Source organism: Haplochromis burtoni, unplaced genomic scaffold, assembly GCF_018398535.1.
Source record: "Haplochromis burtoni strain Fernald_Lab_line unplaced genomic scaffold, NCSU_Asbu1 Contig_43, whole genome shotgun sequence".
In the NCBI taxonomy this organism is placed as follows: Eukaryota; Metazoa; Chordata; class Actinopteri; order Cichliformes; family Cichlidae; genus Haplochromis; species Haplochromis burtoni.
In genome coordinates this window covers 1,466,824-1,482,327 of record NW_024582404.1, presented here as the reverse complement: position 1 = coordinate 1,482,327, position 15,504 = coordinate 1,466,824, and the positions used below count along the sequence as shown (strand labels likewise).

Genomic DNA, 15,504 nt, shown 5'->3' with positions numbered 1-15,504 from the left:
CACACACACACACACACACACACACACACACACACACACACACACACACACACACACACACACACACACACACACACAATATAAAAGATATAACCTCCAGGTCTGAAAAGTGCCTTGAACCTGCATTCTTCCTGATGGACAGCAGGGGGCAGCCTCCCTGGTCCAAGAACAAGTGTGAATGTATAGCTCTATAGACTCGTGTTTGCTAATACCTCAGCAGCACCTTAATATTGAGTTTACTTCATGAACTATGGTTCCTTTTAGAGTGAAGTAGATGATAAAGCAGGTTAGGATTTAGGGCATGCCCACCTGGTGAATGACTGCCCTCTCACTGCCACGTTTCTCAGGCAGATCTCACTCATCGTTATCCAGTTTGAAAACACCAAGATGATGTGACGGTGGCTACCGCCGTCTTTTATATACAGTCTGTGAGCACACTACAAAATTATTCCTGGGACTTGTAGTTTTTAAGATATATTTAAGTATATATAAGCATACATAAGTAGTTGGATGAATCAGCTTTACTTTCAGGCACATGACATTTTCATCTATTTTCATCGCAAATTATTGTTTTTGTTTTTTTTTGTTAACCTCAAAGTAAGAAAGCATCTGTTAAAGCTTTAAACTCCCTGCTTGATGTTACTGAAATATTGTGAGACCAAGGATCATTCCCACAGGAGTGACACTTGTGCAGGATTGTTTTATGTAGTATTTCTTGTCAAGGAGAACAAGCGTAAATGCATGTGCTACCTCGATGTATGGTTTCCTAGCGTTGAAGTTTATTTATAGCCGGGCATATCGGTAATTCTGTGACCTGCATTTTAAAATTCCAGGAACAGAGATGGTAAACACATTGACGAGCTAAGTCGAGGAGGTCACAGAGTCCGTGTCTTGGAGTGCTGGACGAAGACTGTGTATAAAAGATGGGCTTAGCCGCTGACGCATCGGTCATCTTGGCATTTTGAGACTTCTTACTGACGATTTGTTATCCAATCAGGAAAAGTGCTCGCTGAGGTCACAGAGTAGGGCGGCCTGTTCAGAGACTCCAATACAAACTGGTCTCTTTGCAGCCGGAGAAGTCGTCTTTGCTGCCCAATCAAAAAGCGAGTTTCTCTCTATACTGTCTGTCAAATAATAAGACCTGCATTAAACAAGCAAAATAAAAATGTAACCAGATATTTGTGACATTTCAAAAGGAGAAATTAGTGAATCAAAGCTTTTTAAGAAGAGGTTGGTCTGATCATGACGTACCTGTATCACCTTTACACGTCCCTGAGTCGCGCTTTCGAGATGTTTTGTCAGTTTTTACAAGAAAGATTAATTATTAGCTTTCTGGGCTCACGTGCCTCTAAATGACTGTAGTGTTTCTGCTCAGGTGGAGCATTTGATCAGAGGTTTTACTCAAAGCTACTTCTCCAGTGGAGAAAGTACACTCATTTACTTGTTCCATGTTCAGAGGAAATTCAGCTGGGGGGGGCTTTCCTTTGTGTAATTGACCTCTCTAAACTTTAGCTAATTAGCTGTTGTGCGTTCCAGATTCAGCACATGTACCGCTGTGCCAGAGTGCAGGGTCTCGACACCAGCGAGGGTCTGCTGCTGTTTGGGAAGGAGCACTTCTACGTCATCGACGGCTACACCATGACCGTGTCCAGGGAGATCAGGGACATCGACACGCTGCCACCCAAGTAGGTTCACGCCTCTGTATCCGTCCCTCACCTGACGGGGGACGCGGGATCGGCACTTTCTTTCTCTGAATAAAGGATGACATCATTCCCGTGGAAGCTGCAGTGGAAATTTCTGCTGCTGGGATGATGTAATGCTGCCGATGGAGCATGCGCTGTGAAAGTCCGCAAAGCTTTTCTCATATTTATTGTTTTGTGCAACTTGCTCAGCCCGTTCCTTTGAGATGCTGCTGGAAAATAACCAAAAAAGGGAAAAAGGAGCAGATGTCTCCCAGACTTTGTGGTGTGTCCCTCGGGTTGTTTTGGTGTTTTTACCCCCCCCCCCCCCCCCTAAGCTTCCCCACTGTCCTGTACCAGCACAGAGCTGAAATCATACGCCAATTAGCTGATAATTTATTCAAGACACGCTCTTTTGTTAGCTGAATGCTTTTTTGATTTCAGCTCAACTTTGAAGTTTTTGGAGTGATTTAAAGATGCACTACCAGCTAGTTTGATCCATTACGGATGGATGTGTTTATTCATTCTCACCCATGTCACGGGAACGTACCCACCGCAAACAGGGGATTAAAATTTTGAGTGGATCTTCTCTTGAGTGGGTTGTTGTGTGTTTTTTCTCCAGTATGCACGAGGCCATCATCCCCAGAGGAGCGAGACAAGGACAGAGCCAGTTAAAGAGAACCTGCAGCATCTTTGCCTACGAAGACATTAAGGAGGTTCACAAGAGGCGCTACCTGCTGCAGGTCAGCATGCACGTGTCTCGCACACACACTGCATGCACCATTACATGCTTTCTTTTAATATAGGAACTGACAGGATAATTAAGTTGAGTAGTTTATAGGGAACTTACTTTGTTTTTCCTTTTTTCTGTCTTTTATACTATAACAGAGCTGATGCTTCTATTAAACATGGCTTTTCAAGGTTTTTTTCTACTCTTGGCTCTGTATGATGTCATTTAATAAGTGCAGGCAAACAGAAGGAATCTGGCTTAAAGGGAAAGTAGAAGGAGCTAAAGCGAGTTTATGGGCTGCACCAATGTCTGGTGTTAGATAAATTAGGATCATTTTGAACAGTGAATCATGCAGAACTACTCTCGGAGTCCAAAAGTAAAAATATGGAGCAGGAAATGATGATGATAGATCATCTGTAAACGTTTTGGGCTATTTATTTAAATTTTTTCCCGACTCTCATGTATGCCATCGTCTTCTTTCAGCCCATGGCGGTGGAAGTCTTTTCAGCGGATGGGAGAAACTACTTGCTAGCCTTCCAGAAAGGAGTTCGCAACAAGGTTTACCAAAGGTACTGAATACATATATAAATATAAATGCAGTTCCTGAGCAGCAGCTTCTTGACTCACATTTCAATCACAGAGTTTAATTAAACTTGTCATTTTGTGCTCTTTTCAACACTCACACGCTGCAAGTGATCATTTCTTACTGTTTTAGGAGTTGTTGTCAGGGTGGAGTTATTTTCAGTGATAATCTGGTTCTACTGGACAGCCGTGATCAGCTGTGATTCAGTCTGTTGTCGTGATCTCTGTTGAGGAGAAGGATTTTGCCGAGATTGATGTTGCTGCTCATATAAAGCTTTTTTTCTCTCCCTGTAATGCCGGTATATCACCGTTGTTGTCAGGTTGCGTGAGTCTCTGTGCGCTGTAAAGACATTAATAGGTGGTGTTTGATTCTTCCAGGTTCTTGGCGGTGGTGCCCTCGCTGGCTGACAGCTCCGAGTCTGTTTCAGGCCAGAGACCCAACACCAGCGTGGAACAAGGGTACATCCACCTTCACATCATATCATTTTTATAAATAATAGATTCTGACCTCTGTAGTTAAGTCTCAACACAATGACTCTACAAACGTAAAATCACGAGTGCATGATTAATAAAAGTCCACTGAGCTGTTTAAACGACTCATCCTCTCTGTCCTGGTTTGTGTCAGATCTGGACTTCTCAGCACGCTGGTTGGTGAGAAGTCAGTGACTCAGAGATGGGAGGTAAGAACCTGAATTTGTTAGTCTGACTTCAGATTTGAAGTAAAGCACACGGCTCAACAACATGTGTTTGTGTGCATTTGTTCTGTAGCGAGGAGAGATCAGTAACTTCCAGTACCTGATGCATCTGAACACCCTGGCCGGACGCTCCTACAACGACCTGATGCAGTATCCGGTGTTCCCCTGGATCCTGGCCGATTACGACTCAGAGGTGCCTGAAGATTTTATCTGCTGCTGTTTTAATGTTTCCGTGTCCACAACAGAAAATACCCCAGTTTTGATATGAATGCCACCGGGGGCAGTGCGGTGATTTCATGATGTTTGGGTTGCTTTTGGTCACCAGGAGCTGGACCTCACCAACCCAAAGACATTTCGTAACCTCGCCAAGCCGATGGGCGCACAGACTGACACCCGGCTAACGCAGTACAAGAAGCGGTACAAGGACTGGGAAGACCCCAACGGTAAGGAAAGGAGACCATCAGATAACGTTTCTCTGTGAGCAGATATGTGTGTTAATATCATCTACAGACTTTTAGTACCACAAACTCGCTATGTGGGTCCTCCTGCCTACAGGAGAGGCCCAGAAAAAACATGCAGAGTGAACTGAACCTGAGCTGTCGTCACCCACCCAGCAGACGGGTGGGTGACGACTGTCTCAGACCCAGTGGGATTAGACTGTAACCTGCCAGCTCCTGAATGTGTGATGCTTCCTGCACCAGCATATTTTTTGTTGGAGTCATTTATAACATTCATTTAGATTTATTTCTGTACTAAATATGAAATTAAAAAAAATACACGGTACTGGTCTATATCTTTAAGCTCTTTTTGCCTTGCCAGGTGAAACCCCGGCGTACCACTACGGCACTCACTACTCGTCAGCCATGATTGTGGCCTCCTACCTGGTCCGGATGGAGCCCTTCACACAGATTTTCCTCAGACTTCAGGTTTGACGAGTTTCGACTCTACTGACAGTTCAGCTTGAAAACTAAAACACGTAACACAACTCCAACCCTCTATTCCAGGAGGGGTTTTTAAAAGTTATATATAGTTGCATTTGATTTACTTATATTTTTTACATATTTTGCAGAATCAAGTCTTTCATTATAAGTTCTATTTTATTTGTTTAATTCAACTTTATTTCCAACTTTATATAGAAAAAGCTAAATGTGTTAGTTCCCCTCTTCTTGTTTAACTTGTTATGCCCCATAAAAGAGTAAGTCTGAAAACTCCAGAGGACAGTGAAACCACATTAATAACATAGTACTGGTATTGTTATTTTTTTGTTTGCTGGGCTCTCTTTGCATTTCCTGGGAGTTGCGCCTTCTCTACTTTTAACTCGTAGGAATAATTCTTTTTGGGGGCTAAAGTGTGTCTTTGTGTGAATAACAGGGAGGACACTTCGACCTGGCTGACAGGATGTTCCACAGCGTTCGTGAAGCCTGGCTCTCTGCTTCCAAACACAACATGGCCGACGTCAAGGAGCTCATCCCGGAGTTCTTCTATCTGCCCGAGTTCCTGCTAAACTCCAATAACTTTGACCTGGGTCAGTATCAGAGTCGCAGCTGATCGAAGCACTGTTTAAAAACTGACTGGGATCGTTCACTGCTTTGTTATTAATGCTTTTTCTTTTGCTTTTCATGCACCAGGTGCCAAGCAGAATGGGACCAAACTGGGTGACGTCATTCTCCCAACCTGGGCTAAGGGCGACCCCCGGGAGTTCATCAGAGTCCACAGAGAGGTAGGAGATCAGCTCTTCTTGGTTGGTTTTACTCTGAGTGATTTTGAATCCGCCCTCACGGTCGACGCGTCCTCTGTCCCGGCTGCAGGCGTTGGAGTGCGACTACGTATCGGCCCACCTCCACGAATGGATCGACCTGATTTTCGGCTACAAGCAGCAGGGCCCTCCGGCTGTGGAGGCGGTCAACGTCTTCCACCACCTCTTCTACGAGGGTCAGGTGGACATCTACAACATCAACGACCCGCTCAAAGAGACGGCCACCATCGGCTTCATCAACAACTTCGGACAAATCCCCAAACAGGTCAGACAGAAGCGTGTTCATTTTAATCTAGATACTCCACCCTTTTCTAAGGAGGGTGGATCCTCTTATTTTACCTGATCTGGTTCCTGTTACATTACAAACATTGATGCATTACAGACTCATTTAACGTGCTGTATACTACGGTTGGTTTCTTGCCTTTAACTGGGTTTGAGTAGATGTTGAAATCTCGCTGTCGAATCATTGGTCGTTGATGTTTGTGTTTCAGCTGTTCAAGAAGCCCCACCCTCCTAAACGGGTACGCAGTAAAGCCAACGGCGACGTTGCCGGCGTTCCTCCGAGCTCCAACAGCGACAAGATTTTCTTCCATCACTTGGACAATCTCAGACCTTCTCTTGCACCAGTTAAAGGTACGCACGCACATCATGCGGTCAATTAATTGCTCACAGTGTTGCTCAGTAAACAGGATGCATGCGCTACTGATTGCTGTGTAAACAAAGCTTCGTGGGGTCTGTTTGCGAATACAAGGTGTGTAACTACTTTAAATTCACACTTCTTCGTGCGTGCGCGTTGTTTTCCAGAGCTGAAAGACCCTGTGGGACAGATTGTGCCCACTGACAAGGGCATCCTCGCTGTAGAGCAAAACAAAGTTCTGGTTCCTCCCACCTGGAGCAAGACCTTTGCCTGGGGTTACGCCGATCTCAGCTGCCGCCTGGCTAACTATGACTCCGACAAGGTCAGTAGTGAGAAGTTTAAACTCCTCAAACACCTTTTTATCTCCAGGATGTAGTCTCTATGTGTGAGTGACCCCCATCCTTTTACAGATGTTGTGTTTGCCGGCTTCCTTTCTCGATAATTGTGGATTAAGTTCACCTAATTTAAAAATGAGCCACTGTACGTGTTTGCTTCTCGTTTCACCTTGAGGATTCCTAGTAAAGGTGGAAAAAAGTAAAGGCACCGTTTCCCCCTGCTGGTGTTTCACTAAAAATGCATTTTACATGAGATCTGCAGCCATTAAAGAAGCTTTTAAATCACATCTGATTTGCACTGTATATATTCTGTTTTCCTGCTGGCAGCTAGAAAGAAGACGTTCTTCAAGCTGAAACAGATTTAGATTTTAATTTGGTGACACTTTCTCATGCTCAGAAGCACCTTTTCATGTCTGACCCCCTCTAAGGTCAGTCTGGGGTTTGCAGCTGGTTTTCTCCTGCCTGTTTTCTCAGTTTGTTGCCTCGTTGCTGCGTGTCTGCAAGAGTATTTGTCTAGACCTCAGACGGTGTCGTGATAGATAATTGGGAGGTGTCCTTCCTCTCTTACAGCCGCCTACATCATTACAAATACTCAGCTTCACCTGACTCAATTGATGCCTCTTGTTTAAATGCATCAGAATGAATAACCAATGAATGGAAAGCTTGAAGATAACAGTCCCGAGAACAGAAGCTGTTACTGTCGTGGATCTTTTCAGTTTTCCACAAACGGATTTGAATGTTCCATCTTGTTTCAGGCGCTGGTGGTGTACGAGTGTCTGTCAGAGTGGGGCCAGATCTTCTGTGCCATATGTCCAAACCCAAAGCTGGTTATCACCGGCGGCACCAGCACCGCCATCTGTGTGTGGGAGACGGGAACCTCAAAGGAGAGGGCAAAGTCACTTACGCTCAAACAGGTAAATGAACACAAAGAGACGCAGTGCAGGTTCGTGCAGCAGCTGCGCTTCAGTCATCAAACTTTAAATTATCCTAAAGCAGAAAACATTTATAGAAACCTGGCAGCACTCTCAACTGTGCGAGGTCCAACCAGTCAGAAGGCTAGGTCAAAGCTGAACACGGTGTGCTTCAGAGGAAGGATAGAGGACTGTTTCTCCTGCGACTGCCAAAGTTCATCAATGACAGCTTAATCCTTGTAGGGTTTAATTAGTTTGACCCATGAAATTAGTTTGATGGGTTCGTGTTTCTGCTGAGTTCATTCAGCACAGACTTTAATCTCGCCGCACACTAATGACACGAGGAAATCCTGCATGTTAAGGTGTTTAAGTTTCTTGATGCCATTGCGTCTCCCGTGTCGTGTGATATCTTAGGCGCTGCTTGGCCACACGGACGCCGTGACGTGTCTGACGGCGTCTTCGGCGTACCACATTGTCGTCAGCGGCTCACGGGATCGAACTTGCATCATCTGGGACCTCAACAAGCTCTCCTTCGTCACGCAGCTCAGGGGGCACCGAGCGCCCGTCTCGGCTCTGTGCATCAATGAGCTGACGGCAAGTTTGTCCTCCGTCACACGTGGAACAGAGAAACTGTGGGTGTAGTTTGGATCGTTTACGACACGACGTGTGTTTGTGTTTGCACAGGGGGACATCGTGTCCTGCGCGGGCACCTACATTCACGTGTGGAGCATCAACGGCAGCCCCATCGCCAGCGCCAACACCTTCACTGGCCGCAGCCAGCAGATCCTCTGCTGCTGCGTGTCGGAGATGAACGAGTGGGACACGCAGAACGTCATTGTCACCGGGCACTCAGACGGCGTTGTGAGGGTGAGCTCGCGTGGATACACATCCCTCTTTAAGTTTATTAGTCGCTTGTTACAACTCAAACACGTGTTTTCTGTGCTGTTATATAAATGAGTAACAGTCGAGTATTATAACGACAGAACGCTTGTCATTTTTTTCACTTTTTAACTCTAAAAATATTAAATATTGTCTGTGTTGTTGTGTAAACACTTACACTATTGTGTACTTCACACACATGAAGAGATGCCAAACTGCCTTTCATTGTTTTTGCAACAATGACAATAAAGAGCTATTCTATTTTATTCTATTCTATAAAAGTATTCCTTGTGCTAAATCTTACAGTTTTGGAGAATGGAGTTCCTCCAGGTACCAGAAACACCTGCTCCTGAGCCTGTAGAGCCAGATGTGCCTGACTGCTGCGCTGACGAGAAGATTGGTGAGTCCTAATAGAAATAAATGAGCTCATTGGAGCTGCTAGATCGAGTCATCGGAACACAAATCACACAATGCATGTCACTATAAAAAAATTGTAGAAAGGTGCAAACTTGTCTTGGTCTCACAGAGGGCGGTGAGAGTCACAATGGTGATGATGACAGCAGTGAGTCGGATGCAGACGAGCCCAGTCTGAGCCAAGAGCCCAGAGCGCCACGCAACCCCTCGACAGGTGGAGGCAGCCAGCCGGGTAGCACCGTCCACAGACCCAGAGGTACTTAGATATAAGTTCGTGTTTATGGGGCGATCGTGACGATCGCTCAAGAGTTGGGAGTTCGCCTTGTAATCGGAAGGTTGCCGGTTCGAGCCCCGGCTCGGACAGTCTCGGTCGTTGTGTCCTTGGGCAAGACACTTCACCCGTTGCCTACTGGTGGTGGCCAGAGGGCCCGGTGGCGCCAGTCAGTGCGCCCCAGGGAGGCTGTGGCTACAATGTAGCTTGCCATCACCAGTGTGTGAATGTGTGGATGACAGGTTGTGTAGAGCAATTTTTTTACACACCACTTCAGCCAAAGAACCAATGAGCTTTTGCGATGCTGAGCTGTCTGTCATCCATTTGTCCGTCCGCAAGAATTGCTACTCTTCCTGCAGTATTTTACAGAAGGTCATTCAACAAACACACACTGATCACCTAATGGGTCGTTGTGCTCAAAGTCAAGGTCACAATTGTCATTTTACCGACAATAACCTGTGAATTTTGATGGGCGTCAGCTGGATGAGCTACTGTGCTAATAACATTCTGGTTTTTAGATGGAAGGACCAGCTGTGCATGGCCCCAAAACATGAGAAAGGTCTTTACATCTCTGTAGATGAGGAAGAAAGCTGGATTAGTACAGCTCCCAGCTGGTGAACAAACCTCCCTGAGCACAGACCAGCTGTGTTAAAATCTGAATGAGCACACATTCAGATCCAGAACTAACACTAAAATTATCTTACGTGTAAGCAAAGCACAACACATGTGCACTTGTTTGCTACTGGAGTGAACAGCTCGCACTATTGTTAAAGGCGTAGCAGCGTTTTGCCTTCCATTGTCTATGTCAGTCAGACTGAAATCAGTCAATGAGGACATTCAGATTGAAAGATATCTCGGTTTCTGTTGTCAGGCAAGAGCAAAAAACTAAAACTAAAATCTTATCATCGGTGTCAGCTTTGACTTTGGCGTTAGTATAAAATGTTCCCTTGTTTATGTCTGTGTCAGCTGAACTGTGGTGAGCAGCATGTGCTGCGTTGCTCTCATTAGCTGCTGCGTTGCTCTCATTAGCTGCTGCGCTCTGATGCTCACTTCCTGAAGAGCGTGAGATCATGAGGCTGAAACATCGAATCCAGAATCTCTGGTCATAGAAATAGAGCAATAATACGACCCCTGTAGATTACCAACACTGATGTTTGTTTTTACTTGTTAATATAAGAACCTTTGTTTGATATAAGATATTCTTCCTGTTAATTTTCCATTGATTAATACCCTTAAGGTCCCTCGGCCCGAGCAGGAGCATCTTGGTCGATGGACAGCGGCTCTGACGATTCTCACCGCTGGTCAGACACCCTCAGCATCGACGAGAAGGACGGATTCGTGTTTGTAAATTACTCTGAGGGCCAAACTAAAGGCGCTCACCCAGCTCACTCAGGCCAGGGCTCAGTGCCTCAGCCGCTGCATCCGTCCACCATGGAGGCACGGACATATAACCAGCTCAGGGCAGGTGGGTGTCCAGCAGCTGCAAAAACCATGCTGTGTTTTCATGTTCTAAGTGATTATTCTGCCATTGAAGGGGAGACAACAAATAGATAGGATTAGTCTGCTGATCTAATGACTCACGTTAAAATGTTGCTAGTTAAGTGTTTGTTTTTGTGCGTTCACAGGCTACAGATGGGAGCGCCAGCTGGTCTTCCGGAGTAAGCTCACCATGCACACGGCTTTTGATCGCAAGGACAACGCTCACCCAGCCGAGATCACCTCCCTCGCCATCTCCAAGTAAGAGAGCCGGGTCGAACCAAACCGACAAACAGGAAATGAGTTTCTTTTTGTAAACGCTCGTATTCCTTTGGCACATCTGAAGAACGTCTTGTTTTGAAAATATATTATTCAGTCCAAGCAAATATTTTTTTAAAATATGATATGTAATTGTTTTGTTTTTCTCTTTCTTCCCTCCCGCTTTGGGCTTTCCTCTCTCCAGGGACCACAGTAAAATCCTGGTAGGTGACGGCCGTGGCAGAGTGTTTAGCTGGTCGGTCAGCGACCAGCCCGGCCGTTCGGCAGCAGACCACTGGGTGAAGGACGAGGTGGTGGACAGCTGCTCCGGCTGCACGGTTCGCTTCTCGCTTACTGAGCGACGCCACCATTGTAGGAACTGCGGACAGCTCTTCTGCCAGAAGTAAGATCATTACTCTGCAGTTTTTCCACCTAAGCATGCTTTTATATGTCATTGTCATACCAGAAAGTGTCAGAACAAAATACCATTATAGGTATAAATAAGTATATCCAGAATCAATGTAAGTTTGATGCAAAATGAACCATTACCATTTCTTCTGGTACCAGTACCAGTACATAAATTCTAATTTAAGTTCTTGAAGTTTTAATGGAAGTAACAGTGCTTACATGCTTTAACCCACACAGGTTTTTTTTTATTGCACTTCATTTTTTTTACCTCAGCCTTGTCAGATTTTGGCTCTGGTGTTCCTCAAGGCTCGATCTGGGGTCCTTTGTGTGTTTTTGCTGTGCACGCTACCATTGCACAGCAACAGGCGAACGGTCTTCATTTCCATTTTGCAGCTCACTTTTTCCAAGTTTCACTATCTCCAGCAATCACCCGCTGGAGGTTGCCAAAGGATTGCTGACAAGTCTCTGGGCCTCTCTGAGGTTTCTGAGATCTTATGCAAATAAAATATTTCATTCTCTGATTTTGTGTGAGTTTAAAAAAAAATATTGGGGTTGTTTGTTTGTTTCTAACGGTTTAAATCGTGGCTCACGTCAGTGAATGTGTTAAAATACTCAGCATCATCTTCATTTCTCTTCTGCACTGTGAAAGAAATTCCCCCTTATCTCCCCCCGTGTCACAGGTGCAGTCGCTTCCAATCGGAGATCAAACGGCTGAAGATCTCGTCACCTGTGCGTGTTTGTCAGAACTGTTATTACAACCTCCAGCATGAGCGAAGCGTCGAGGACGGCTGCAGAAACTGAGCTCCACGTCCACCCGCCGCCAGCCCCAAAACAAGCCCCTCCTGAGGACCCGGGAAGCATTTCATTCCTCTATCCGACTTCCCTCTGCATCTCCCGAAACTCCTTCCCCTTTAAACCCTCAGTAACCACGTGCACTGTACCGCACTGACAGGGTGTCGCAGGAGGGAGCGACTCAAGTACGGCGGCGGAGCTCAGCAAAGGAGAACGGATGTGAACGAGGACAACGGGTCACAAAGAACATGGAAAGAAACTCAGTCCCCACTTTTACCACCGGCACTCACCTGGAGCGGAGGGAAAAAACGCAGCACGCACGAATCAGTCATCCACCATCTTTGCTTAGAGATCGAGAAACAGGCAAAACTCCTTCAGCTTTCACAGCAGGATGATAAAAGACAAAAACTTGTTGATAGTGTAAATAGGTATCACGGCCTTTTTAACTCTAAAAGGAGCAAACACAGAACAAAAGATAAGGTCAATGAAGTAAAAAGAAATGCCTGTAACATAGCGTTGTGACTAACCACTCCTGGCTTTAAAAAAACAGAAAAACGATTGTGTGTAGTCTGCGTCACGAGTCACAGCGAGAGTAACACGGAGGGAGGGAGATGAATGTCCATAATTAATGTCTCTGGGTTGACCGTACTAGTGGGTCTAGTTATGCAAAATGACTTCTTTATAATTTCCCGATCGTTTTGTTGTTTACAGACCTGTGATTTATTCTGAGTGTCAAACCGTCGCCACGCGGACAGAGAGGTTGACTCTCTGATTGTCGTTTCCTCTTTTTTATTGCCAAACTGTTTTCTCGTGTCAGTTATGATGTTTAATTTTTAACATGTCATCTGTTCAGTCCTTTTTTCCCATTTGGAGATTTTTTATTTTATTTTAGTTACTGCTGCTTTCTGAGGACTACAAACTTTATCGTGTTCAGTTTGACTTTGATCTTTCTTGTTAGAACCATATCACTCCTTTCATTTTGTGGTTCCTTCTGCATCATTATAATTTGTTATTAAGAGAAAGAAAAAAATCGGGTTCATCTTGTGTAAAAAGGTTAAAAGTAACGCACATGCGTCCCGTAACTGCACATTTAGCGTCCATCGTGTCCTTTCTTTTTTGACCGTACAGCTTTAAAGCAGCTTCTTGAATGCACACTAAAAAGGGACTTCCTCATGAACTGTGTTTTGTTTTTTTATTTATAGTGTTGGTTTCTATTGAGGATTTGCTGGATTTTTACTCCCCTGTGGCATTATCACAGCAGCTCTCAACACTCGTTATCCTCACTTGCTGGAGCTGCAGCCAAGCACCTTTTTAAAGAGATGTTTCAGAGGATATGTGGACGTTGGAGGAGGTGTAAATAGTCACGTAGGCCGTTGGACTTTTAATAAATCTTGGCGTGTTTTGTCTTTAAAGGTAAAGACTAGGCCAGACAGACTTGCAGAGTATTCTTGCTTCGCTTTTCTTTACCATATTTTACAGTTGGGTAAAGCTGCAGGAGAGCGAGTCTGTAGGTTTCTTTTCCTACCGTTATATCAGTGCTGTGACTTCATATTCCATCCTTGTTGCTCCTGCGGTGGATTTTGATGTGACACTTTAGACTGAGAGCATAAAATGAACCTCGTGCCCTTCAGTTCTTGACATTAATAAACCTTTTGACTTGATCTAACTTGATTGTAGAGTTGATTAATTTAATGTTTTTCAGACGTCTAAATTCATTTGCAGCTTAACTGTTTAAATGTAAAAGGACTTGGATTGTTGCACTAACATAACACGGGACAAACTCAAACCTATGGGGTGTCATTTGTGCAATCAGATTAGTGACCGTCACTTTAACAGTGACCAAAGAACCCCAATAATCAGATGTGACTCCCTGTGAGCAAGAACTTGGCGAAAGTGGAAAGGAAAAACTCCCTTTTACCGGAAGAACCCTTCAGCAGAACCAGGCTCAGGGAGCAGCGACCGTTATCTTATTACTTGAGACCAGAAATTAAAATGACTTGATTCTTCATTTCATCTGAAAAGGCAGAATGTGAAGTACTCAAAGGAGTTCAAACAGTATAAAAACACGTTTCTCTGCCCCGCTGAGACAGTGATATCAGAGGTTTTATCTGCTTTCATGTTGTTGAATGTAACTTGATCTTTTGTCAACACAAATCCATGTTTGGCTCTTTCTGCGTTGAAGACCGCACATCTCCTCTCCCCTCACTCGGTTTGTGGTTCTGTGGGCAAACTGTGCATTCAAGAGCTGCTTTCTTTCTTTCTTTGTACGTCCCACAAGTCTTCAGGCATTTAATGTTCACCCTCACCGCTCCTTGTAATAATAATAATATGCACTCATGTTATTGTCCTCCTTTATATCATTCTGCCTTTCTGTACTGTAACTTAGCGTGCAATCATGCCATCCAGCTGAAACGGCCGAGTCGGCTTCTATCAATCGAGGATTCCTTTTGCACCTTCACGTGTACAAAAAGAGGAAAAAAAACAGTCATGTTTTTATCGAATGCAGATTTTCGTTTTAACTGAAAGGTGCATTTCACAGCGGATAAATGAACTGTACAAAGTATTTATGCAATTATAACTGGGTTTAGATTTTCTTTTATATATAATTATTGTGATTTCAGCAAGTTTTGTTACTTGTTGCATGTCTATTAACACAGCTGACTTTCTGTGTCAGTGCATTGTACATGTTTGGCATTAGATTATCTCTCTTTTTTGCTGGATTTATTCTTTTTTTTGTTTTTCTTTGAGGCATTGTTTGACGGGTCATACCGAGCGACAGGTTTGTGTACAAAGCCGCAGATCATGACCCCGACTCTGGGTGGACTTTTGTACTCTTTATGGGGGAAAAAATAATTAAGGATTAATCGAAAGCAAAAAAAGAAAGGAAAAAAAAAAAAGGAGAAATCTGGATTATTTTGGTGGTCTTGTATTAGACTGCGTTACTACAGTATCTGGTGTGCAATCTGTAATAGCTGAATGTTCCTTGTATATTTGTGTTCACTACATCCTACGAGAGAAAAAACCCACAGTAGAGTAACCTCCCCGTCCCAAAATGTTACAATAATGCAATAGATCTGGTACTTATTCTTTTTCATTTCATTTCAATAAAAAATTGCTGTTTCCCACCAAAGGCATTTGCTTCGTTTCTAAGTTACAGCAACGTCTGAGCTTCTTAACATTTAAAAGATTTAATGACCCTACGCATCCATGACACGCTACTTTCACAGAGGTTAGACAGATCAGTCAAGTTTTTCTTTTTCTACTTTTGGTTCTGTGTGATGTCAGAGGGAGAGGATATGCCTAATATGGTCATGTATTAGGCTACGTTCACACTGCAGGTCTTAAAGCTCAATTCCGATTTTTTGATCAAATCCGATTTTTTTGTCTGCTTGTTCACACTACAAATAAAATGTGACAGCAAACGCGCTCTAGTGTGAACGCTCAAAGCGGCCGCATGCGCAAAAGAAGACGTCACACACAACGCACTCCGTTTAGACCCAGAGCAACAGTATTGTTTGACTGATGGCCCTTAATATAAAGACTTGTTTCAGACTTTATGTTTCCCAATTTTGCTTTAAGTTATAAAGTTATTTTGTTATTTACATTTGGCCTAATAATGACCCTTATTGCTGTTTTAGAGGAGCGGTGCTTCAAAGGATAGTTGCAGATTTCTGTCAGAAT

The 15,504-nt window shown here is 44.2% G+C and overlaps 1 protein-coding gene across 5 annotated transcripts in view; it reads left to right on the top strand.

Moving 5' to 3' along the window:
- wdfy3 (WD repeat and FYVE domain containing 3) overlaps positions 1–14,948 on the top strand; it is a 127,115-nt gene extending 112,167 nt beyond the window's left edge. For all 5 annotated transcript variants that reach the window (XM_005921962.3, XM_005921964.3, XM_005921960.3 and 2 more), the window contains 22 exons: positions 1,537–1,685; positions 2,302–2,422; positions 2,893–2,978; positions 3,370–3,450; positions 3,617–3,671; positions 3,760–3,879; positions 4,012–4,129; positions 4,506–4,612; positions 5,058–5,211; positions 5,315–5,406; positions 5,495–5,707; positions 5,934–6,075; positions 6,247–6,401; positions 7,170–7,328; positions 7,740–7,919; positions 8,010–8,192; positions 8,511–8,604; positions 8,731–8,874; positions 10,127–10,354; positions 10,515–10,626; positions 10,829–11,026; positions 11,712–14,948. In XM_005921962.3, the coding sequence (XP_005922024.1) occupies positions 1,537–1,685; positions 2,302–2,422; positions 2,893–2,978; positions 3,370–3,450; positions 3,617–3,671; positions 3,760–3,879; positions 4,012–4,129; positions 4,506–4,612; positions 5,058–5,211; positions 5,315–5,406; positions 5,495–5,707; positions 5,934–6,075; positions 6,247–6,401; positions 7,170–7,328; positions 7,740–7,919; positions 8,010–8,192; positions 8,511–8,604; positions 8,731–8,874; positions 10,127–10,354; positions 10,515–10,626; positions 10,829–11,026; positions 11,712–11,832 (3,012 nt within the window). In that variant the 3' untranslated portion in view covers positions 11,833–14,948. The remainder of the gene's footprint in view (positions 1–1,536; positions 1,686–2,301; positions 2,423–2,892; positions 2,979–3,369; positions 3,451–3,616; positions 3,672–3,759; positions 3,880–4,011; positions 4,130–4,505; positions 4,613–5,057; positions 5,212–5,314; positions 5,407–5,494; positions 5,708–5,933; positions 6,076–6,246; positions 6,402–7,169; positions 7,329–7,739; positions 7,920–8,009; positions 8,193–8,510; positions 8,605–8,730; positions 8,875–10,126; positions 10,355–10,514; positions 10,627–10,828; positions 11,027–11,711) is intronic.
- The last annotated feature ends 556 nt before the right edge of the window (positions 14,949–15,504 follow it).